The sequence below is a fragment of the Dromiciops gliroides genome, chromosome 4 (assembly GCF_019393635.1).
Source record: "Dromiciops gliroides isolate mDroGli1 chromosome 4, mDroGli1.pri, whole genome shotgun sequence".
Classification (NCBI taxonomy): Eukaryota; Metazoa; Chordata; class Mammalia; order Microbiotheria; family Microbiotheriidae; genus Dromiciops; species Dromiciops gliroides.
The window spans coordinates 262,263,552-262,290,123 of NC_057864.1; the positions used below are offsets into that span (position 1 = coordinate 262,263,552).

Consider the following 26,572-nt stretch of genomic DNA (forward strand, 5'->3'; position numbering starts at 1 on the left):
TTTGTTTTTGTATACAGCTAATGAAGATATTTGTTTTGCTTGACTACAAATATTTATTACAGGAAATTTGATTTTTTTAAATGGGTTAGGGATGAGAGGGAGAAAAATAGATTTTTGTTGTTTTTTTTTAAAATAGGGGAGGGTGATACAGGTGTCAAATGTTGCATGTATTTTCAGATGAAGTCATTATGTTATTTTTACTTAAGTTTTTAAAAAAGTTATTATTTAAGTTGACATAAAAGGAGTGTCTGAGAGGTTTAGTGAGTTGCCCTGGATCACACAGCCAGTATATATCAGGACCAGATGGTGAATCCTGGTCATTTTTGCCTCTAATGTCAGCTCCCTATCCACCATGGCACACTGGTTGTAAGCATAACAGTGGTACAACAATACCTTACTATTATAATTTATCCTTTGTATAGTGGTTGCATAAATGCCTAGTTGAAAGGAGCTTATATAGGCTGTATCCTATTTTAGGAAGGGAAAGATCATACTTTGACCCATTAGGTTTTATTGGGTTTTTTGTGTTTTTTGTTGTTGTTGTTGTTGTTGTTGAGGTAATTGGGGTTAAGTGACTTCCCCAGGGTCACACAGCTAGTAAGTGTCTAGTGTCTGAGGCTGCATTTGAACTCAGGTCCTCCTGAATCCAGGGCCAGTGCTTTATCCACTGCACCACCTAGCTGCCCCCCATTAGGTTTTAAAATAGTTAATAGTAATATTTTTTAAAGAATAAATTCTCCAAGGGGCAGCTAGGTGGTGCAGTGGATAGAGCACCAGCCCTGGAGTCAGGAGGACCTGAGTTCAAATTCCGCCTCAGACACTTATCATTTACTAGCTGTGTGACCCTGGGCAAGTCACTTAACCCCAACTGCCCTGCAAAAAAAAAGAAAAAGAAAAAGAAAAAAGAATAAATGCTCCAAGAACAAGGTCAAAAAGCCCAGACTCCAGAATACTTAGTTCCCCTTAGTTTATCTATGTATTTCAGTAAGTAAAAGAGAATACAATGATCTGGATGTTGGAACTGTGAAGTTAATCAGAGTGAATCTATTAAATGGGAAATGGTGAAAAGTTATTTATAATGAGTAAAGATGCTTTTAAAATAACCTTGCAGAATACTCTTTCATAGGAAGTAGTCTCTAAAAGTGTATGAGAGTAATGTGCTTTAGAAAGCCTGTGATGAGGTACATCCATAGAGGAAATTGCTTCTGCTTTTTGGGATGAAGGTAGACCTGTTTAGCCAAGGACAATTTGCACTAAATCTAGGTCCCCTGACTTTTATGGAGATGTATTACATAATTATGAAGCAACCTCTGCATCTCTCTTGTAGGCAAAGAATCACACCTTCCCCTTTTTATATAACAGGGTCTGCTAGTGATGGGCATGATGAATTCTCTTTTTCATCAGCTGACTAATATAGGACTCAGTAGTCTATAAAGTGCATTAAATTTTCTAAAATTTAGATTTTTAAAAATAAAACTCATCTTCTTTTAAGAATAATTGAAAGTGAGGTATCTATAAGCATTAAAAGTCACCACATGTCTAATATGTCTCAAGTTCATCTAACATTGGATATTAATCTCCTCCCAAGGCTAAAGAGTAAAGCTAAGACATGCTCTTAGTTATATTTTTAATCTCATGCAGGTAAACGGCACTGTGAACCTTTGTCCAAGTTTGTCTGTGGGTGTGAATGTAGGTATGTGTGGTACATGTGTGGGGTGTGATGTGTATTTGTGTGGTGTGTGTGTTTTTGTGTAAAAGTGCTGTATGTTCTTTTTATACAAAATTCTGAAGTTGGTTTTTTGGAATCAGTTTTTTTCCTGAAACAACAAAAAATGAGCTACAAAAATCCCCCTTCCAAAACAATCTTAGGACCATAGCAATGGCTGAGCTATTTCTGCATTCCGCTCTTGTATGGTGGGCATTTGGCTGTGAGTTAAATGCTTAACGAATACCAGAAGAAACACAATTACTATCATGCTACCGAGGAAGACTCCCACAAAGTACGCATATGACTGCAGTTTATAAATCCTTGGGTTCACGTTGCTCTGTGGAGTCGTCATGCTGTGTGGAGTCACCTTGGGGACTATTTTAAATGAAAGCAGTTCCTCGACGTTGGCCAATGATCCATTGTGGGGCATTGGAGTAATATCAAGAATATGGCAGAGCAGCGGGTATAAGTCTGTGGAGTTCATGGAGGCCTTTGAAACATTCTTTTTGAAAGCAGGACCATGGGCCAAGAATAACGGATGCATATCGGGAATTTCGTTATCATAACCATGATTACCTACTATAACAAACAAAATGGATGAGTTAGCCAATTGCTTGACATGTAGATTTTCATATTTTGAAATTAAGTACAAACTTGGTTAGGTTTTGAAAGTATCTTTTTGCACAGAAGTTTTACAAAGGCTCTGCAGTTTGATTTAATAAGTGGAAACCCAAATGGGGTATCTATTGACCATATGGCTATGAATTAATTTTATTGGTAGTCTTCAACTTGATTTCTAAATTCTAAAATTCTTTGGAAGGGAGGGAGGGAAGAAAGGATGGAAGGAAAGAAGAATTTTATTTCTAAAATTCTTTCTTCTAAAATTAAGTCAATTATATCCAGATTATCAACTTACCACAGAATAATAATATTTATAGAGTACCTACCATGTGCCAGGCATTGCACTAAGTACTTTACAAACATTATTTCATTGGATTTTCACAACAACACTGGGAGGGAGGTGCTAGTAATATCCCCATTTGACAGATGAGAAAACTGAGGAAAACAGAGGTCAAATGACTTGTCCAGGATCACATAGCCAGTAAGTGTCTGAGATTGGATTTAAACTCAGATCTTCCTGACGCCAGGCCCTACTAGCTGTCCCAACTGCCTCCATAGCACAGGATGCATGAATATATATCAGTCTGCTCCAGGATGTGTTCTGCATACTCTGAACCTCAGTCTGGCCTAGGGCTAAAGCACTCCCCCTGGGGATCCTTGACTCTCAACCAGTATTTGGTTTTCATTTGGAGGAGCTAAACTGAGTAGCGCTAAGCCAATGAAAGCAGAGAAGGGAGGATTATGGGAGAGACAAGGTAGGGAAAGGGTATATATCTTTTAACTTAGAAGAATGATGATTTTCTTGTATAGCAAGTAAGGTACATCTGAAAGCAACTCAGAAAAGAAAAACATTTAGAGCAGTGGTAGAATCATTTGAATGAGAGTATACAGTCCTACAAGGAGATTACTTTGAAGTATGGCTCTCATTTGGTTTGTACATTCCAAAGGCAGGTCTACTTGGCATAACTTCAGCTTGCAAGCAAGGTGAAGCAGCCAGGGATGAAGAAATGATACATGAAGAATGCAGAGACTTTATATGTCAAATGTGGACTGACCAACAACTGGATCGCCATTGCAAGTTAATGCTTATTACAGGAAAATGTGTAATGAGATCAAGAAAGCAAAACTTTTTGTCTGTCAAAAAGCAATCAAGTGACCTTAAATTTCCTCCAGTCTCCTTAAAACATCTGGCACAATAGCCTAAAATAATAACATTAATAAATTTTTTTAAAGTTTGCAAAACACATTATTATCTCACTTGACCCTCACAATAATCCTATGAGGTAGATATTATTATCACTGCTTAAACAGATGAGGAAACTGAGGGGAGGAGTGGTTAAGCAACTTGCCCAGGTTCACACAGCTAGTAATCATCTGATGCCAGCCCTCCCTCACTTAAATGAAATTCACTGCAAGTCAAGATATCACCTCCCAATGAGAATGAAGGACAAACAACAATCATCTGATGCAGGATTAAAATTCAAGTCTTCCTCAATGTGGGTCTTACATTCTATCCACCATGTCACCTAGCTGCCTGAATTCCTGATCCCATTAAAGGTATTTCTTCACCTGACTTGTTGCAGTAAAAATAGGATGAGAATTATGAATTATTAATATTATTATTCCTTCCTCCTTCCTTCCCTTACTTTCTCCCTGTCCTTCCTTTCATCCACCCCTTTCCTTCCCTCCATTTCCTTTCTTCCCTCCCTTCCTTTTATTCCTTCCTTTCCTTTCCTACGTCTACTTCCTTCCTCTGCTCCCCTTTCCCACTCTCCTTTCTTTCCTTTCTTTCCTTCCATCTCTCCCTCTCTTTCCTTTCTTCTTTCCTCCCTCTTTCTCCTTCTCCTTCCTTATTTCCTTCCCCCCTTTTCCTTCCTTCTTCCCCCATCTTTCTTCCTTCTTCTCTCCTTCCCTTTTCTTCCCTCCTTCCCTCTCCCCTGTCCTTCCTTTCCTCCCTATCCTTATTCTCATCCCCCTCTTTCCTTTATTCTTTCCTTCCTTCCTTCCTTCCTTCCTTCCTTCCTTCCTTCCTTCCTTCCTTCCTTCCTTCCTTCCTTCCTTCCCTCCCTTCCTTCTTCCTTATCTTTCCTTTCATTCCTCTCTTTCCTTCCTCCTTCCTCCTCTCCCTTTTTCCTTCCTTTCCTTCTTTCTTTCCTTTCTTCCTTCTTATAGGAAGGAGCCTTGGTATCCTTTCAGTCTGATCCATAGCTGAAAAAAAACCCTACTTTACAACAAAAAATAAGCCAGAAAAATGTTAAGGTTGCCAATTGAAAATTATTTAGAAATAAAGTTAAAGTACACCTAAAGTGAACAGATTTATAAATTAATGAAAAAATCATCATATTTACAAATTTTATTTATGTCCTTTTCAAACACATTTATTCTATAAAATATGTTGGTTGGTCAGTAACTCAATAAGCATTGACCAAATGCTTGTTATGTGCCAAGCATTCTGCTCAGTGTTAAAGATACAAGAAAGTCCAAGAAAACCTATCCCTACCCCCATGAAGCTTACATTGTAATTGGAAAGACACCATGGAAATAACTGGGTACCTACAAGGTGTACATAGAAGAAGGTAATGGAAGGTAATCTTTGGACAACGAGGTGGTCCGGTGGATAGAGTACAGGGCCTACAGTTAGGAAGACTCATCTTCCTGATTTCAAATCTGGCCTCAGAAACCTACTAGTTCTGTGACCTTGGGCAGGTCACTTCTCCCTGTTTGCCTCAGTTTCCTCATATGGAAAAGGAGCTGGAGAAAGAAATGACAAACCACTCCAGTATCTTTGCCAAGGAAACCCCAAATGGAGTCACCAAGAGTGGGATACTACTGAAATGACTGAACAGCAAACTAATAAAAACTATACTGAAGGAACATACCACAAAATACTTACACATGAATGTTTTGGATGTATTCTGTATAATGGTCCATCCTTTGTCAGCCATTATTAAGATGGGTTGAATTCGGTGATGGTGCTTGTAATGAAATCTTTCTGGAACATCTTCCTTTTTGTAAACAGTCAGGTTAGGATGAGCATTTTTCAATGCTGCATAAATCTCATCAAATTTACCTGGAGAAGAATGGAGAAATGTAAGGAACTGAAACCAGATGATACACTGTAAATCTAAGCAACAGCTTTCTCCAAAGGAAAAAAAAAAGTAAACACTTTCCAACACTAAGAATCATAATTTAAAAAATAATCATTTTGGGGGCAGCTAGGTGGCACAGTGGATAGACCACCGGCCCTGGATTCAGGAGGACCTGAGTTCAAATACAGCCTCAGACACTTAACACTTACTAGCTGTGTGACCCTGGGCAAGTCACCTAACCCCAATTGCCTCACAAAATAATAATAATAATAATAATTTTAAATTTAAAAATAAATGATAATTTATTTTAAAAATCATAATTAAAAAAAATAAGATGATAGTTGGAAGTCATCTGGTTTAAATCTCTCATTTTAAAAATAAAGAAACTGAGGCCTAGGCAGAGAAAGAAACTTTCCTGAGGACAGTCAGGGAGTAAGCAGAAGGTAACTCAGCAACATTTCCAAAACACACATGAACTGCCATGGTGAAAAAAGCAACTGACTGAATGCCACAACATTTATTTAGTCTTTTTATGTGGGGACATTTTCCCTGATCCCTCCTCAACCCTTCCCCTCGTTGCTATGTGTCACCACTGCAGGGAAACCGGAGTATTTGTTCCTTCTTTTTAAGTAAACTCACTTTAAAGAATGAATAAAGTGGGGGCACCGATTCATCTGACAGGAGTTGAAACCTCAGTTAAAGGAATTCCCCACTTGGAATGATTGTACACTATTAGCCAGTGGCATTTACTAGGGAAATAAAAAAAAAATTACAGTGTAATCATACCTCAGCCAGTTAGTTGGTCAGTCATGGCTAAAACCCAACCAAAATCAAGAGAGAAAGTAATTGTTGGCAGGAAAAATGTGCCATTAGGGGCTCCACTGAAAATTAGAGAAGAGCTAAGAATATAAGGGAGGGAGCGGGCAAAGCTCTTCAAAATGATGACCATGATGTTTAATTAATCCCTTTGACCCTAACATCTATGATGACACAAGCCAAGACATCACTTTGCCCATTTCCTCAACGTATTTTCCTTGGGCCTTTTCCCCTTTTTCCCCCTGAAGAAGCATAGGAGGTTTTGTAATGAAAGCCAATGGGAAAATGAAATTTGTTTTCTCAATCATATTTCCTAGAAAGCAATTCTGCAGCAAAATAATTGATAGTTGTATGCAACTCCAATTGTTAAAAATGCAGATAAAAGCATTTATTTTACTTTTTGGGGTTTCAGTCAGTCAACAAGCATTTATCAAGCTCTTACCATGTGCCTGTATTCTTTAATAACTTTTGGGCAGCTAAGTGACACAGTGGATGGAATGTGGGCCTAGAATTAGGAAGATATGAGTTCAAATCTGGCTTCAGACACTTACTAGTTGTGACCCTGTGTAAGTCACTTATTTTCTCATCTGGAAAATAAGCTAGAGAAGGAAATGGCAAACTACTCCAGTCTCTCTGCCAAGAAAACTCCAAATGAGGTCATGAAGAGTTGGACATGACTGAAAAGACTGTAGATCAACAAAATGAGGAAGATAGAGCGTAAAGGCTTTGGGAACTGTAAGGAGGTCAGCACTCTGGATTGTAGTGGGTGGGGGAGGGGTGTAAAGTATGAGGCTGGAAAAAAAGGTAGGGGCCAGGATAAAGAGAAAGAGCACACTTATCTAATAAGACTCAGTGGGGTCCTATTATAGTCACTTAACCTCTATTGGGTTTAATTTTCTCAATTTTCAAACATGCATACTAATGGCACTTCCTTCCAAGGTTGTGAGATTTTACAAACACACACACATTATACACACACATGTATACATATACATATATGTATTTGTTCTTGGTACATAGTAGATGTTTAATAAATGCTTGTTTACTTCCCTCCTTCCTATGATATAGCTAGGTATGCTAAAATGAGATCAGAAGCACATATTGTCTAAGCTCCTAGTTTGGTTACAGAAATCAAGCTATGTTAAAACAAAAGGGATAAAGACAAAAAAATGCTTTCTCTTAAAATCACCCATCTGGTCAGTCAGCACTGGTCTTTACCTTTTTTTGGCAAAATGCCTCTAACTGGTGAATGGTCTACCAGGAAATAGTCATTTGGATCGACATATTGGTCAAGTTCTATGATCTTTTCCCCAGAACACTGTGTCATCCCATGATCACTTGTGATAATTAGGTTCACGTTATTCCACAATTTTTCATTTATCAGCTCTCTGATGAGGTATCCTAACTTACTGTCAATATCAGAAATGACAGAGTCCATGAGTGGATTGTCAGGACCTAAATTATGACCCATCTCATCAGGATCCTCCCAGTAGAGAAGTCCAAGATTTATGGGTTTCTTTAACTTAAACCATTGAAGAAGTCTTGTGACTCTGTCTTCAAATGAAACAGATTCATTGTAAGGCATATAATAAGTAGGAAATTCTTCATGTATTTTCACATCTGTCCCAGGCCACATCGCAGCACCAGTGTCATGGCCTGCTATTTGATTTGTGATCCATATTGGTACTGCATCTTCCCAAAATTCTGAATCATAGATTTTCATGTCCTCCAAGGAAAAGGTTTTGTTCCGGATAGAATCATACATATCATTTGCAATTATTCCATGACTTTCTGGATAGAGACCAGTCACCAAAGTATAGTGATTAGGATAAGTTGTTGTAACCAAAACATTAGTAACTTGCTTGACATAGACACCATGATCCATGATAAAATCAAAATGGGGTGTGGGAACTTTGTAGATGTAATCCCAACGGAATCCATCAAAAGAAACTAGCAGAACTTTCTGTTCATTTTGCTGGTCAGAAAATGTGATTGAAAACATGAATGCAGAGATCATGAAGAACACACGGCAGAATTTTGAATCCATTTTCAGAAAATACTCTGTAGAGTAAACACAGGCATGTTAGCATCAATTGTTCTCAAAAACTTTATAGTAACTCTCAGTGATTACATATCTTCATCCCCCATAAATGATTAAGAAGGGTTCATTTTTTATCAACTCTGTACTGTGATGAAGCAGAGCAGAGCACTCCCTGCATTTACTATGAATCAAAATAGATCTGTGCTTAGGAGGTCTTTTACTACACTAAAAATTATTTCTCCTTGCTTCTTGGCATATTTATAAAAGCACTCCTTTAAGTAGTTAATTCCTTTATAGCATGGTTTGCTTTACAAAAACCTTTTCTTGAGCATATCTAAAGCTAAAGCAAGGTATATCCTCTACCTGCATACCTATACATCCACATATATTTTACGAGAAGACTAAAGTCAGGCATCTTAGCAGCAGGGAAAACAATATGCAAATTTATTAATTATATATTTTGTGTACAATTCTATTCCTGAAGCCGATTGTATTAGTTTCTAAATTTTGAAAATTGTTTCTTTCTTAGAGGGGATGTTGTTGTTTGTTGGTTTTGTTTATTGTTTCACTCATGTTAGACTCCTCATGATGTTAGTTGGGGTTTTCCTGGCAAAGATACTGGAACGGTTTACCATATCCTTCCCCAGCTCATTTGACAGATGAGGAAACTGAAGCAAACAGGGTTAAGTGACTATCCCAGGGGTCACACAGCTAATAAGGGTCTGAGACCAGATCTGAACTCTTCAAGAGGAGTTTTCCTCACTCCAGGCCAAACACTCTATCCACTGTACCACCTAGCCATAGGAAAATAAGAAGATAACCCTCTGAAACTCAAACATATTTATAACACACAATCTGATTTTCATTTTTTTTAGAAGGGGGAATAGAGGGCAACTAGGTGGTGCAATGAATAGAACACTGGGCCTGAAGTTGGAAGGACCTGAGTTCAAATCTCACCTCAGACACTAGCAGTGTGACCTTGGGCAAGTCACTTAACCCCAATTGCCTTAAACTATATATCTAGCCACTGGACCTGATGTAGGAGGCAAAAAAAGGGGTTAACAGAAAAACCTAAGACCCAAGCTCTAATTCAGATCTGAGCTCTAAGAGGGATTCAGACCCTAGTTAATGGATAGCTTAAGATTTGGGAAACAAGTCAGGGCCTAGGTTCTCTTACCCACATGAAGCAGTACCCATAACAAGAACATAAAGAGGCAGGTCAGAGACACTGTAACAATAACAATGATCAACTGACAGGCTATAGAAATTCAAACTAGAAATAAATGATAAATGAAGATATTTTGAAACTAAGTATGGGAATCTGAAAGAGACATGTACAGAAAAGGGCCAAATTTGTCCCCAGATTCACCTTATGACACATAAACTCCAAAAACACACCTCCAAGGAAAAAGGTACCCGCCTCAGGGGTTAGCTTAAGCCCCCAGGAACTCCAAAATAGGATAGGTCCTCCCCTATTCTTCCCTAAGGTGTAGATAATTATAATAAGAACCTTCTTTCCTTTCCTTATCCAGGAGTTACCTTTCTACTTTTCTGGTTCTCTCCCTGTGTTCATTCTCAGTAAACTTGGGAAACCGAGTCACTGAGTCTTGTAATTCTTTTGGGATGACTCATGCCATCCCATATCAGACCCAGATGGCTCTGGAGGAGTGAGGTTGGTGACTTACACTGCCCTCCCTCACTTAAATCCAATTTAGTACAACATGATATCATGGTTTTCTTTGAGAATGAAGGATAAACAACAAGGGAGAATACAATTAAGGACTACTTCTCACTTAAAACAGCTAATGACTTTCCTATGAGAGATATAAAATGGAAAAACAAGCCTGGGGTTGTTTTTGGCTGTTTTAAACATTAGTCAGCACTTAGTTGATAATAGTAGCTAAATCATTCCTCAGGATAGTGCCACCCCCTCCCAACCACCATCCAGTTTAAAAAATATTTAATCAATTTAAAGATCTCTTCTCTAAAAGTGAGTAAGTAAGAAAGTAAACAGCTTCTCAATTACCCATGGTACGAAACAACATGGACAGATATGCCCTCCAAATAAATATTATTTTAATAATTAAAACATGCTTGCCCACTAAAGAAGAATTATTTTCCTTATTTCTTAACCAAACCTTCATTGGATATGTTTTTAAATCGCACAAAAATTGGATCATCCCTATAACAAGGGGTTGGAACCTATCAAGGAATTTGGGGCTATTAAAGTTTTTTTTGTTTATTTTGCAGTGCAATGAGAGTTAAGCAACTTACCCAGAAAGTCTCTGAAATTGGATTTGAACTCTGGTCCTCCTGAATCCAGGACCAGTGCTTTATCCACTATGCCACCTAGCTGCCCCTAAGGAACTATTAAAGTTTAAACTGGCCTACCAGCTAAAGGACAGGCACACCTTGAGAAGTAAGGGAGAAAAACCCATTAGGCATGGCTGCTACCAGGTGAATACCAGGGGACAGAGATAACTCCAGAAGTCAGGATCACCACCCCTCACTCAAACTTTCCCCACCCTCAAAGGGAACTTTCCATAGTCAGGTGGTCACTCCATCCATTTGTCCACCATCTGTCTTCTATAAAGACTTTGGCCTCCTTTCTGGTAGAGGAGATATGTTTCAGAGAATCATGTCACTGTGCCATTTTCTCCTCTCTAGAGTCTCTCTCTCTTGGTTCCTTTCTCTAGAGCCTAAATAAAAGACTATTTTATTCTAATTGAATTGTGTTCAAGAGGGTGTAATTTCTTTTTTTGGTGAGGCAATTGGGGCTAAGTGACTTGCCCAGGGTCACACAGCCAGTAAGTGTCAAGTGTCTGAAGCTGGATTTGAACTCAGGTCCTCCTGAATCCAGGGCCAGTGCTCTATCCACTGTGCCACCTAGCTGCCCCAGAGGGTATAATTCTTTAAAGAGGAATACCTAGGGACCCCCCACCACCTCTTTCCCCTGTGACACCTAGATTTCTGCCTACTGGTATTGAAAGTCGATTTGTAAAATGTCTCTAAAGCAGGCGAATGGGATTCGGAAAATGAGAAATTGTTCCCTTCAGAGTCTAGAACTTTCTGGGTCAGGGATAAGGAAAGGCACCATGACCTCTTTTGTAGAGGGAACTCCCAGATGAGGTAACCCCCTCTACCATTGTATTTTGGTAACTGATTTGAAACTTACAGTCTTGGAGAAATGACTAGAACATATTTCATGTTCATACTTATAAAGTCATTCATCTCGGTGTTGAAAGGGGCTTTATAGTTTATTTAAGCCATATTTCCTAGCTGTGTGACCCTGGGCAAGTCACTTAATCCTATTTGACTCAGTTTCCTTATCTGTAAAATGAGCTGGAGATGGAAATGGCAAACCACTCTAGTATTTTTGCCAAGAAAACCCTAAAAGGGTTCAGGAAGAGCTGGACACAATTGAAAAAGACTGAACAATACTCAGATGGGAACCCCCCTCTAAAATACCAACAACTATTTATCCTATTTCTTTGAAGGCATTGAGTAATAAAGAACTTATGATTTATTGAGGTGTCCCATCCCTCTTTGGAAGAACTCTGATTGCTAGTGTTTGGGGGGGACTTGCAACCTGGATGGGGGATGGGGATTACAAAACAACTGGGAGGGAAATGCAAACAGGGAGGGGATTTTGGAATAATGGGACATCAGTAAAATATGCATCACCCATCCATATCTTGCATATCTTCTTGCAGACTTTGGTATTAATGATCAGCATACTGAGGTCATGCTCTGCCACACCTCATAGGGGGTTGGAATCTTTTGGATTTCTTGGGGTCCCACTGAATTCTCACAACAGCTAGGATGTCTCTTCCTCATATCTGCCTGGAATATGCCTCTCTACAGTTTCCATCTGAACTTTCATCAGACCCTACTCAGTTTGACTGGATCCAAGTAAATCCTACTCTCACCAGATAGCACTTTAGATCCTTGAAGACAGCAAGCAACAAGTGTATCCTTGGTTTTTTTATTATCCAGGCTAAAGACCACCCCCACGCCCAGCTTCTTGGTTTTTAGTGTCCTGCTTCATATAGACATACACCAGCCTGTCAACATCCTTCTCAAATGAGTGACCTTGAACTGAAAACTATAATCAGGAGGTGGTCTAACCAGAGCAGAGGACCACAGGACTCCTACCTGCCTTGTTCTGGACACTGTATGTATGTGTATATGTATATTTAATAAAATTTAATTTAACAATTTAATAATTAATTTGATTTCACACTAATTTGGATGAAGCTCAAAGTTTCCTAAAACTCCCAGGTTGTCTTCTTATGAACTGTCTAGCCAAGTCTTCCTTAACCTGAAGTTATGTGATTGGGTTTTTTTTTTGAGCTCAATATATAAGACTTTAGATATGTTCCTATTGTTTTCAGCTTATTAGATTTGGCCTCAATGTGGGATTTGAATACAGGTGCTCTGATTCCAAATCTAGTTCTCTTCCTACTATACCAAATATTCATTATAACATTCAAAATGTCTTTCTAAGGAAAGAAAAATTCCTGATATACCAAGTCCAAACATTTTGATAAGCAAGAAGTTAGGATGGTAGACATTCACTGAACCATTTTTATGTAGGATTAAAATTATTGGGTACTATATTCACCCATCTGGCAATTCAATTTTTATTTCCATTAGTTTTTTAAATCTTCCCAGATTTGGGTTTGTTTCCCTGTGAACCATATGAATTTCTCTCATTCCTGGAGTCATCTGGCTTCATATTTATAACTTGAAGAATTCTCTTTTCTCTTCTTCCTTTGGACTGGATGTTTAAAATGTCCAATAGAGATCAGCTACAAATATTATACTTCTCTAATAAATGCTACTACCTAGCACAATGTACCTTCTGAAAATTTCTCAGGTGTACAAGACAAGATTTCAAATCTACAAAATGTTTCTCAAGCTTTCAAGTCTACAAAATGAACTGGACCTTTAATTTGTCAATCCCGCCCACCCCCCATGTTTGGGATTCTGCATTTTAAAGTCACTTAGTGTTAATGGATTTAGGCTCTGCCTCACACCTAGTCCCCTCTATGACCAACAGCATATTTTTGTTTTGTTTTGTGTGGCAAGGAGGGTTAAGTGACTTGTCCAAGGTCACACAGCTAGTAAATGTCAAATGTCTGAGGCTGGATTTGAAATCAGGTCCTCCTGAATCCAGGGCCAGTGCTTTATCCACTATGCCACCTAGCTGCCCCCTAACAGCATATTTTTGGAAAGGGGGTTGACCAGGGTTAGAACTATGGGTTTTGTTTCAGCTTTGAACCAACAAACTGGCTTGTTCAAAGATAAGGATTTAGAATTTCAGTGTTAATAGTGTTATTAAGCTAAAACTAAGGCAACTTTCTAAGATTATAAGGCACAAAGAAGGTAGCAACTTACACTGGTAGAGGGAGTTTGTTGGAATAGTAGACAGGCAGCTTTCTTAAGAATATATTTGTGACCTGGAAAGACCCACATGAACTGAAGCAGAGAGAAAAGTACTGTATACAAAATAACAGCATTAGTGTAAGATGATCTGCTGGGAAGCACGTGGTTATTTTCAGCAAGGCAATGATCCAATATAACTCTGAAGAACTTATGAAAATTGCAATACACCTACAGAGAAATAACTGGTGGTTTCTTAAAACAAATGGAAACACATTTTTTTGACAATTCCTTAATCTGAAGTTTTGTTTTTATCTATATTCTCTCACAACCCAGCTAATTTAGAGTTGTTTTCCATGACTACTCTTGTATAATTTATATTAAATTGCTTGAATTCTTGGGGTGGGGGTGGGAAGGGAGGGAAGAAGAGAAGTTGGAACACAAAGTTTAAAAAAATTGATGTCAAAATTTGCTTTTACTTGTAATTTGGAAAATAAAATTCTAATATATATGTGTGTGTGTGTGTGTGTGTCCTAGAGAATCAATTAAAAAAACTACTTGAAATAATTAAAAACTTAAGCAAAATAGCAAGATATAAAATAAACCTACATAAATCATTAGCATTTCTATGTATTACCAACAAAGCCCAACAGCAAAAGTTAGGAAGAGAAATTCCATTTAAAATAACTGTAGGGGCAGCCAGGTGGCACAGTGGATAAAGCACTGGCCCTGGATTCAGGAGGACCTGAGTTCAAATCTGGCCTAAGACACTTGACACATCTACTAGCTGTGAGACCCTGGGCAAGTCACTTAACCTTCATTGCCCTGCAAAAAAAATAAAATAACTATAGATGATATAAAATATTTGAGGGTCTCTCAACCAAGACAAACCTGGGAACTATATGAATACAATTATAAAACACTTTTTACGCAAATAAAGTAAGATCTAAACAATTAGAAACTTATCAATTGCTCATGGGTAGGCCAAGTTAATATAATGAATAATATAAAAAATGACAACTCTACCTAAATTAATTTACTTATTCAGTGCCCTACCAAACTACCAAAAATATTTTATAGAGCTATAAAAAACAATAAAAAATTCAGCTGGAAGAACAAAAGGTCAATAACATCAAGATAATTATTTTTTTTTCAAAAGCAAAGGAAGGTAGCCTAGCCGTACCAGATCTAAAATTATATTATATGGTGGCAATCATCAAAATTATTTGGTACTGGCTAAGAAATAGAGTGGTGGGTAGATCAGTGGAATAGTCTAGGTACTCAAGACACAGTAGTAAATGGCAATAGTAATCTACTGTTTGATAAACCCAAAGACTCCAGCTTCTCGGATAAGATCTCAGTATTTGACAAAAACTGCTGGGAAAAATACAAATAGTATGGCAGAAACTAGGCACTGACCAATATCTCACAAGATAAGGTCAAAATGGGTACACAATTTAGACATAAAAGGTGACACCATAAGCAAATTAAGAGAACAAGAAATAGTTTACCTGTCAGGTCTATGGAGAAGGGAAGAATTTATAACCAAACAAGAAATACAGAACATTATGAAATACAAAATGGATAATTTTGATTAAAAGGGTTCTGTACAAACAAAACCAATGCAACCAAAATTTGAAGTGTGATGAAATAATGAGATTTAGAAGATACTCAAAGACCTACCTGGAGATTAATCTAGACTGATTGAATCAAGTGAGAGTGATTAACTGCTGATTAGCCTACTTCAAGTTAACTGGATTGTAATCACACCTTGAGAACACCTTCAGAACCAATGGATTTGGATGATGCCAACCAATCAGCTTGAAGCAAGTTAACTGGATTGTAATCACACCTTGAGAACACCTTCAGAACCAATGGATTTGGATGATGCCAACCAATCAGCTTGAAGCAGTGTGTAAGGACCACCTCTGTTCCAGACCTATAAAAAGCTTCCACAATCAGTTTGCTGGAGAGAGTTCATGACTGAAGCAGGCTTGTGGCAGAGGACTTGAGGAAGAACCAGACCAGGTTGGAACTCTAGGCTAAATAGGCTTTTTTCTTAACTTTCTGAACTCTATGGGAATATCTGTATGTTTTAATAAATGTTTAATGCCCAAGGACTGGTGCTAAAGCTTCTAATTTAAGGCAACCACAATTTAGATTTTAAACATCACAGAAGGAAAGCAGAATGATGGGAAACAATTTTTACAGCCAGTGTTTCTAATAAAATACTTATTTCTCAAATATATAGAGAATGGAGTCAAATTTATAAGAATACATGTCGTTCCCTAATTGACAAATGGTCAAAGGATATAAACAGGCAATTTTCAGATGAGGAAAATAAAGGTATCTATAGTCATATGAAAAAAATTGTCTGTCACTGTCAATGAGAAAAATGCAAATTAAAACAACTCTGCAGTACCACCTCACATCTATCAGATCGACTATTATGACAGAAAAAGAAAATGATAAATGTTGGAGAAGATGTGGGAAAATTGAAACACTAATACATTGTTAGTGAAGTTGTGAACTGGTCTAACCATTCTGGAGAGCAATTTTGAACTGTGTCAAAAGGACTATAAAACTGTGCATAACCTTTGGTCTACCCATACCACTGCTAGGTCTATATCCCAAAGAGATCATAAAAAGGGAAAAATCTACAAAAATATTTATAGCAACTCTTTTTGGGTTGTTAAAGAATTGGAAATTGAGAGGATGCTCATCAATTGCGGAATGGTTGAACAAGTTGTGGTATATAAATGTAATAGAATACTTTTGTGCTATAAGAAATAATGAGCAGACTGATTTCAGAGGAAAAAAACTGGAAAGATTTACATGAACTGATGCTGAGTGAAGTGAGCAGAATCAGGATAACATTGTACACAGTAAAAGCAACACTGTGCAATGATCAACTATGATGGACTTAGGTCTTCTCAGTCATAAAATGATCCAAGACAATGTCAAAAGACTCATAATGGAAAATGCTCTCCACAGCCAGAGAAAGAACTATGGAGTCTGAATGCAGACCAAAATATACTATTTTCATTTTTTGCTTTGTTTTGCTTTCTCTTTCTTGTGGTTTTTCCCTTTTGTTCTTATTCTTCTTTCTCAACATTATTAATGTGGAAACATGTTTAACATGATTGCACATGTATAACCAATATCAGATTGCTTGCTTTCTTGGGGAGGGGAGGGAGGGAAAAAATCTGGAACTCTAAATCTTATAAAAATGAATGCTAAAAACCATCTTTACATGTAATTGGAAAAAACAAAATACTGTTAAGTGGGAAAAATTAAGTATATAAGCAGAAAAGAACATATATGTGTGTGTATATATGTATGTGTATATACATACATATATGTTACACGAGTCAGAAATGGTGGGAAAGGGGGAGGGGCATTTGTTTTTACTGCCCAAGAAAACAAATTAGACAAAGGTTACATTTTAAAAATAGCTTTATAGTGTTTCTCTCTCTCTGTATGTATGCATGTATGTATGTGTGTATGTATGTACTCATGTAACCTGTGGTGCAGTGGATAGAAGGGATAGAATGTGGGGACTGGAGTCAGGAAGACTCATCTTCCTGAATTCAAATCTAGTCTCACTTACTAACTGTATGACCATGGCCAAGTCACTTAACCCCAGTTTCCTCAGTTTCCTCATCTGGAAAATGAACTGGAGAAAGAAATGGCAAACTACTTCAGTATCTGTGTCATGAAAACCCCAAATAGGGTCATGAAGAGATGAGCATGACTGAAAAACGAATGAACCACAAATACATATTTATATGAATATAAGTATGTAAATATGTATTTATATATAAGTATAATTTATATGAATATAATCATGTAAATACAATTATATATACATGTGCATATTTCTATATATGTGTACACACACACACATTGCTATATATTTTTGTTTCAGAAAAGGTGCCAGTTTGCACTGGGAGTTTCCTTACCTGGGAATTCCCTAAAGCAATGATATCAAAGGTCCCTATCTATCCCTATCCCTATCCCTATCTTTGTATCATCAGATCCCTTCCTGAAGATGCAAAGACAAAAACTGAAATAGTCCAAATTTATGAGAAAGTTTTCAAGTAACTGTTACACTCTTAGTTTATGGGATAATATATAAGTGACTTCTAGGTTCCCCTTTGCAATTGTTACCTCTTACTTTTGTTGCCTAATACTACTTATAAACTTACTATTAACTATATTAATTGTTATCCGTGAAATGAGCTTAGAGGAGGAAACAGCAAAGCACTGTTGTATCTTTGCCAAGAAAACCCCAAATGGGGTCACAAAGAGTCAGACACGACTGACCACCAACAAAACTCTATTAACTAGAGGGGGCAGGGTGGTCAGGGGAACCAGAACAAGAAACAATTTTTAACACATCCTTTCCATCAGAGTTTGTTCCTCTGTTTAGGGACAAATCACAAAGTAAAACAAACCAACCAACCCTCCCCCCCAAAAAACCCCCAAACAAACAAAAAACAACCACATGCATCAGAAACCCCTAAAATAATGAGAAAGTACGATCATTCACACGAAAAAAAAGAGAGGCTTTCACAAAGTCACTATGACTCTGCCCTGTGAACATTTCTCTAAACAACCATTCTAAATGCTAAACATGACACTGCAGCTTTTCTTTTGAAAACAACAGAAAACCCAGTTCCTCTTGGATCTCGTGTCTATTAAAAAACAGCAGCTTTTTATGCCTTAAATCAGCAATCAACAGGTAAGTTTATTCTGAGCAATTAAGAAGCTGGCCCCAAGAATAACTTTCTGGGTCACATGGATCACACATAATAAATTAACTGACATTTATCAGGCACCTACTGTTACACATCATGCTGAGCATTGGGTATGAAAAGTAGAAAAAAGTCACTGTTCTCAAGAAGCATTCTCTATGGGGAGTCAACAGGTACAATACAGGTATATGCAAAATAAATATAACATAATTTCAAGGAGAAAGCACTAGCATCTGGGGGAGGGGTGGAAAGTTCATGTGGAAGGTTGCACTAGAGTTAAGTATCAAAGGAAATGAGCTATTTTAGGACAAAGAACTGAAGAGGAATTGCATATTGGGCATGAGGACAGCTAGTGCAAGGTTGGGTATACAGAAGAGAAGGAATGAAGTATCCTGTATCTAGACAGAAAGGCAACTAGATGGTGGAGTGGCTCTCGAATATTTTACTTGTAGTTACAAGAGCCTAAGTTCAAATCCAGCCTCAGACACTTTTGTAACTTTTGTTACAAAACATTGTTACTTTTGTAACCCTAGGCAAGGGGCAGCTAGGTGTTGTGCTGGATAGGGCCTGGAGTCAAGGAAGACCTAAGTTCAAATCTAGCCTCAGACACTTACTAGCCATGTGACTCTGGGCAAGCCATTTAATCCTGTTTGACTCAGTTTCTGATCTGTAAAATGAGGCTGGAGAAGGAAATGACAAACTGCTCTAGTATCTAGTATTCTCATCCTCCCCCAAACATTGTAAAAGCAAGAAGAAATATGATCTCATTAAAACATTTAAAGTGGAAATACAGAGAGGCAGCCTATACCTTCACCCTAAATGACTGTATCTTACTGTGCAACTTAGTGATATGATATAGTAGATATGATATAGTAGATTTGACAATCAGCAGAACATGAATCGAAACCCCAGCTCTGCCAGTACTGCTTCTGTGGCCTTGAGTTAAGCACATAATCACTCTGAATTTATTTCCTAATATATAAAATGAGGAGGTTAGGCTAGATGACCTCTAGGGAAGGAGAAGGGAACGAGTTTCTTAAACACCTATGATGAGCTGTGAGGTGTCACCATAGTGCACATAATGCTGGAGTCAGGAAGACTCATCTTCTTGAGGTCAAATCTGAACTCAGACACTTACTAGTTGTGTGTTTCTGGGCAAGTCATTTAAAACCCTGTTTGCCTCAGTTCCTCATCTGTAAAAATGAGCTGGAGAAGGAAATGGAAAATCACTCTAGTATCTTTGCCAGGAAAACCCCAAATTGGGGTCATGGAGAGAGAGTCAGACACACCAGGAAAACAATAATGAATATGGTATGCAAGGCTCTGTGCAAATGTTTTACAAATATTTGATCTTTACAACAACCTGGTGAGGACGGTGCTATTATTATCCCCATTTTACAGTTGAGAAAACCGAGAAAGGTTAAATGACTTGCCAGGGATAACACAGCTAGTTAAGATGTGAAGGTGGATTTGAACTCAGGTCTTCTTGACTCCAGGTACAGCACTCCATGCACTGGACCACCTACCTGCCTCTACTTACCTGAACCACTCAATCTAGCCTCCTTAAGGAGCAAGGAACTCCATCTGGTTATTAAATTCTCAATTCCCTAACATCACCTACCTCTAGGATCCCTCCCAGCTCTGGACCTATGAAGAGGGCAAAGTTCACCATGGTCCAATAAACATTTATTGGAGGTAAATCAGATTACAAAGTACTCCCAAAACATTTTCTGCCTAACCATTTTTATTGAGGAAGTTTTTTGTTGTTGTTGTTGTTGGTTTTTGGTGAGGCAATTGGGGTTAAGTGACTTGCCCAGGGTCACATAGCTAGTGTTAAATGTCTGAGGCCGAATTCGAACTCAGGTATTCCTGAATCCAGGGCCGGTGCTCTATCCACTGTGCCATCAAGCTGCTCCGAGGAAGTTATTTTTGCCTCAGAATTATTCAGACAATTGTTTTGGTCCCCTTTACTTTGGCTGTTACTGAATATGCCTATCAAATTGCTCACTGTACAAAAATCCTGCTCTCCTGAACTTATTTCGAAGTGCATGTAAATGTAGAACTGAGAACTCCCTATATACAAACTGACTCATTCTCATAAGCTTCACATTTTTGCATTTCTGGCTAGTTCCTGCTCTTCCTCTTCTCTTCTCCCATCCCAGTTTCTCCAAATATGACAGAGTAGGGGAAGGATCAAAGCAAACCTTCCTTATGAGGCCCATAGCTAACAATGGGTTATGAAACACCCCTCATTTTTCTCTAACTTGTTACACAAGTAGGAAATGGTGGACGACGGAGGTGACGCATTTCTTTTCACTGGCCAACAACACAAGTTAGCCAACGGTTACGTATTGCTTTTCTTTTATTATTATTTTTATTTTTATAGCTTTCTACTGTTTTGTAACAGGAGCTGCCACATCAATGACATCAACTTAGCCTGTTCCACTAAAAACGGAAGTAGGGGTGGGAAGAAGACAAAGAAAGCAGAGCTTCTTTCTGTTGGACCAGCTGTGGTGCAGCAAGAAATGCAGTTTTGTTGTGTCCTAGATCCCAATTCTCTTAACCCACTGGGGAACACTGCAAGTGAAGAGGTGGACTTGGGGGAGGTGGGGCAAATAGCCTGAACTGGGTGATGAATTTTCGTTTGCCCAACATCAAGCCCACGTATTATATAAGATGTGTGTTTACAAGGTGGGCTCGGTTTGTCCGCGCGCGTGTGTGTATGTTTACATTTCCTGTGGGCTGCGTGTGCATACGCGCTAGTGTACTGGAAACATTCCATATATGTATGAGTATGCATGAGCGTGCATGCACGGAATCTAAATCTTACGTGCGTGAGTGTATGAGCATGCAGACGCAGTGTGGGTTCCCCGGAGAAGGAAAGGGAGATCACCACCCACTCCCACACCACATTTCCCCCTCTCGGGGCTCTTAATATCCGTCCTCAGCCTGGGGGTGGGGGGATAAGAGGGGTCAGGGTCCTCTATCGCCCCAGCAGACCTGGGATCCCAGGGAGTGGGGGTGGGGGTGGGGGTGGGGAAGAAAGGCGTTGGAGGGACAGCACAGACCCACAGCCAGCTCACCTGCTAATTTCCAGACGCTCTTCACATCACTTGAGTGGTCCCGACTCTCCTTCCTCTGAAGGCTTGAAGGAAGGAACTGTCGGAAGTGGCCGGACTTTCTGTCAATCAGAGGAGAGAGGGGGAAGGCGGGGGTGGGAACTGACTCTCTGGAAATTGAATTTGGGCGGGACTTCAGAGGTGGAGCTGGGGTGAGTCAATGGTGGGAACACCCAAGTATTGGCGGATGTGGAAGGTGGTAGCGGAGCATGGCTCCACCTTGTCGCTGCTTCCCCCTCCCACCTCCCGAGTCAGGGAGCCTGAGGAGCTGCTCTCTCTATTGTCATTGGCCTTGATGGTGAAAGGTGCAAGGTCAAGGTAGACAAATTGTAAACAACTGTGCAGCCATCAGTGGCGTTAATTCTCTTGAGGCGTAGGATTCGAGGACTGTCTTTTCTCTTGACATATTTATTAAAATACTTTTGGTGAGTTTAAGGGGGAGGCAGCAGAGGACAAGTTTGATTCCCGTCCCCAGGCCCCCAGACCCAGACCCAGACCCGAGGCAAGTTCCAACTCTACATCTGAAAAAAGAGTGACTAGCCAAGTGGCCTCTCAGACCCCTGCTTCGGTGGATTAAAACAAAACAAAACAAAACAAAACAAACCCCAGAACCCAAAACCAAGAAAACAACCTGGAAAGACTTACATGAACTGATGTTGACTGACATGAGCAGAGCCAGCGGAACACTGCACACAGTTAATAGCAACATCGTGCTGTGATCAACTGTGATAGACTTAGCTCTTCTCAGCAATACAAAGATCCAAGACAGTTCCAAAAGATTCATGATGGAAAATGCTATCCACATCCAGAGAAAGAACTAAAGAGGCTGAATGCAGATCGAAGCACATTACTTTCACTTTTGGGGGGTATTTTTTTTCTTTCTTGTGATTTTTCCTTTTTGTTCAGATTCTTCTTTCACAACACGACTAATGTGGACATATCTTTAACACGTTTGTACAGGTGTAACCTATATCAGATTATTTGCTATCTTGGGGAGCAGAAAGGGGAGAGAGGGAAGGAGAAAAAAAATGGAACTCAAAATTTTATAAAAATGATTGCTGATACTAGCTGTGTGACCCTGTGCAAGTCACTTAACCCAATTGCCTCACCAAAAAAAAAAAATGAATGCTGAAAATTAACTTTACATGTAATTGGAAAAAAGTAAATACTATCAAGTGGGAGAAAAAGATAGACCTTTTCTTCTTTTATCCTCCATAGTAAGTTGCTAGAGGGCAGGAACTGTTCAAATTTGTCATTGCATCTCCAGAGCTTGACACATATTAGACACTCAGTGATGAATTAATCCCATCCCTTCCAATATTATCCAGATGATTCATTGCCTCTCCCCCCACCCCAATTCTGCATTTTCTCCTAAATCACCTCAAGTTATCATACTCCTATATCTGTCTTCCCTCCCATAGCCAAACTCCTAGAAAAAAGAAAAACTGTCTACTGTCTTTGCCTCTATTTCCTCTCCTCTCATTACTTCTAAGACTCTTGTCATCTCGTTTCTGATTTCATCACAATTAAAACTGCTCTCTCCAAAGTTACCTCTGATCTTAAGGGCCAAATCTAATGGAGTTTTCTCAGTCCTCATTTTTTTTAACCTCATCATGTAGGGAAGCTTTTGGATGGGATTGTTGCTTCCTTATGCTTCAACTTGTTGGCTTGATGGATATTTATTTGTTTGTGAGTTCCGGGTGAGAGTAGCTACAATAATTTTGGTTTTACTTTGGGTCTCTCTTATTTTAGTTCCTAAACTCAATCTCAGAGTTCTGGCTCCACTTCAAGAAGTGTGTGCTTGGCTTGAAAAAAAAAAACAGGGCATCTTTTGCCATCAAAAAGAAAGAAAGAGAGAGAGAGAAAGAGAAAGAGAGAGAGAGAGAGAGAGAGAGAGAGAGAGAGAGAGAGAGAGAGAGAGAGAGAGAAAGAGAGAGAAAAAAGAAGGGAGGGAGGGAGGGAGGAAGAAAAAAAGAAAAGAAAAGAAAAGAAAGAAAAAGAAAAATTTATTTCCCCTTTCCCTGTTCCTACTAAACATGTCTTAGAATACATATTAATTTGTATTTCTCCCAAATGGATCAGAATCTCATCTCAAGGAGTTTTGAGGAATATGTGAGGGGTAGACAGGATTGATCAAGACGATTCCATGATCAAATCGATGAGCTTGGAATGGGAGTAGGAGGAGACTTGTGGATTTTCATTGTACCTTCCTCAAGGGTCTGTACCTGAACTTTCATGCCTCCTAGAACATGGGTCTGAATGTTTTTTGTTTTTTGGTTTTTGGTTTTTTTTGCAGGGCAATGGGGGTTAAGTGACTTGCCCAGGGTCACACAGCTAGTAAGTGTCAAGTGTCTGAGGCTGGATTTGAACTCAGGGATCCTGAATCCAGGGCTGGTGCTTTATCCACTGTGCCACCTAGCCGCCCCCTGTCTGAATGATTTTTGATGAATTGGTTGTTGAAAACTCCAATAGGATGGCGGTTTGGGGAGGACTCACTCCATGTGGCTATATTCATCTGGACAGTTGTTTCACCCTAACCTTTTGTCTTATAGCATAGTCAGGATCAGACTGAAGTTTTGGGAAGGAAGGGTTTCCCCTTCCCTTGGAGCTACTGTAGTGCAAGGCTTGTGGAAGTCCCATGTTCCCGACCAGATGTAGTAGTAGAGAGGGGAACCAACATTATCTCAGTGGAGAGAGTTCCTGACATCCAGCTTCTGAATGAGCATTGAGAGTTTTCCTTGGAGGATTTTCCTCTCTAACAACCCCAACTTTACAAATTCTAGAATTCAACCTTTTATCTGAGAAGGGCAAATTTCTGGGCAGTGTCCAGTACTTGAATCTAGCACTCTAGAAAGAGAAGGGAGATTTCCTGGGGAGCACCCATCTTGGGAGCTACCTCCCTAGCAACCCTAAGCATGAGGGTGCTAAAATCTGGCCTTCTACCAAGAGAAGAGGATTTCTTGGGCAGAAAGTGTCTTGGAGAAAAAAGACAATGGATCACTTTGTGATCCATGAAATTGGAAGAGTAGCAAGGGACTAAAATCTCAATAAAGGGTGGCAAGGAATATGCATTAAGTACTCCACTCTTACTATGATTTATTAGAACAATGTAGGTCTGATGGGAAATTAAACTGCTTATCAAGCAGTCCCAAGTGTGTGGTTTTTTTTTTTTCCTTCTGGGGGAGTCCAGTTGCTCAGAGTAGTATCATAAGGCTAGATAACTTTATGAATCACTATGATGTGAAAAGAAAGATTCACTGGAATGTTGCATTGTTGCCATTTGGGTGACTTCAAGTTTGTTTCCCTTCTGAAGGGACTCAATAACAGGATAGTGCTATGAATCTGGGAGACTGCATGCATATTTTTTTCACTTAATAGTATTTTATCTTTTCCCAATTGCATGTAAAGATAATTTTCAACATTCATTTCTGAGTCTCAATTTTTTCTCCGCCCTCCCCTTCTCTCCCGCCTCAGGAAGACAGCAATATGATTTCGGTTATACATGTACAATCATGTTACACACATTTTCACACTAGTGATGCTGTGAAAGAAGAATCAGAGCAAAGGGGAAAACCATGAGAAAGAAAAAAAAATAAAAAAAGTGAAAATAGTATGCCTCCATCTGCATTCGGATTCCATAGTTCTTTTTCTGTATGTGGAGAGCATTTTCCATCATGAGTCTCTTGGAATTGGCTTGGATCATTGTATTGATGAGAAGAGCTAAGACTGTCATAGATGATCATTACACAATGTTGACTGCATGCATTTTTTGTGTAAAGTAGGATTTATTGGAATGTCAAAGGTCTGTGGCTCTAGCAACTCCAAGTTCATTTCTCTTCTAAGGAGAGTCTAAACCAAATGATGATGCTGGAACCTTGTGGAATATGAGACTCAATGGAGAGAAAGGAGAATTGCATTGATTATTTATGGGCTACTATGAGTCCTGTGGACTTTTTTTTCCTGTGGAGTAGACAAAGGTTACTCTGTACCTGGTACCTTTATTATTAAACTGAATACTGTATAGAATTTGTGGAACTTTTAAAAATAACTTCTGTGAAAAACCTAAACAATCTATATTTTGAGATTTCCTAGAGAAAACTAGATAGAGGAATAATGAGCCAGAGAGAGAAAAGTCAATGCTATTTTAGGGCCACCCCCAAGATTAGACCTGATCCCTGAATCTGATGATTCTGAGCCACAGGTTATTTGTTTATTATTTTTTTGGAATAACCAATGCATTTTTAAGTTTCCAGGAGATGAATTGGGGTAGGGGGAGTAGTGATTGGTGCTTTAAACGTTAACCACGGTGATGTATGTAAAATGTTACAAATTCAAAAACTCTCATCCTTTGAAATTCTATCCAGTTTATACATATGTATATGTAAATGTATGTGTACATATATGTGTATGTGTATGCACACATACTTACACATGTATACATATCATACCCGTCGTATATATATCCAGTTTTATATATGTGTATATATGTGTGTGTGTAAACATACACACACATATACATGTATACATATATTATATATACCATCATGAACCATTATCTCAACAGTTATTTCCACTTGGCCTCACCCAAAAGGACAGGAAAAATAGCGAATGTTGGTCTAGCAGATTGCTGAGGAGACTTGAACTTATGAAGATGTGCCACTTAACTGCCCATAGATTGACTCTTGTTAGGCAAATAAGACTATTGAACATGAATGGAAACTATAGGGAGAATAGTTATCAATATAAGGAAGAATGTCCTAATGATTAAAACTGTAGAGAAATGGAATAAGTTACCTCATGAAGTGAGTGTTTCATCACTAGAGATATTAAAAAAGAGGCTACATAAACACCTCTCCAGGATGTTGTCATGGTCCTCACATTACGGTCTGTAGACCCCTAGGTCCTCTTTTATGATCTATTGTGAATCACTGTGAAACCCAATCCAACCTCTATTCATCTGTGTTTTTTAACAAATTGCCCACTTGGGGGCAGCTAGGTGGAACAGTGGATAAAGCACTGGCCCTGGATTCAGGAGG

At 38.8% G+C, this 26,572-nt stretch overlaps 1 protein-coding gene across 1 annotated transcript; it reads right to left on the minus strand.

The window, feature by feature from the left end:
• Positions 1-800: 800 nt before the first annotated feature.
• Positions 801-21,683, minus strand: ENPP5 (ectonucleotide pyrophosphatase/phosphodiesterase family member 5). The gene is made up of 4 exons (XM_044000905.1): positions 21,501-21,683; positions 7,453-8,295; positions 5,223-5,399; positions 801-2,287 (listed from the first exon to the last, which is right to left on the minus strand). Exons 2-4 carry the CDS (start codon positions 8,279-8,281, stop codon positions 1,866-1,868), a joined length of 1,428 nt encoding a protein of 475 aa, XP_043856840.1. The 5' UTR covers positions 8,282-8,295; positions 21,501-21,683; the 3' UTR covers positions 801-1,865.
• Between the last annotated feature and the right edge of the window lie 4,889 nt (positions 21,684-26,572).

Coding starts and splice junctions, on each gene's coding strand:
- ENPP5 (XM_044000905.1), bottom strand. CDS start 8,281: ATGGATTCAAAATTCTGCCGTGTGTTCTTCATGATCTCTGCATTCATG. Junction 5,400..7,452: donor AGGCATTTTGCCAAAAAAAG/GTAAAGACCAGT, acceptor ATTCTTCTCCAG/GTAAATTTGATGAGATTTAT. Junction 2,288..5,222: donor TACATCCAAAACATTCATGT/GTAAGTATTTTG, acceptor TGTTTGTTATAG/TAGGTAATCATGGTTATGAT.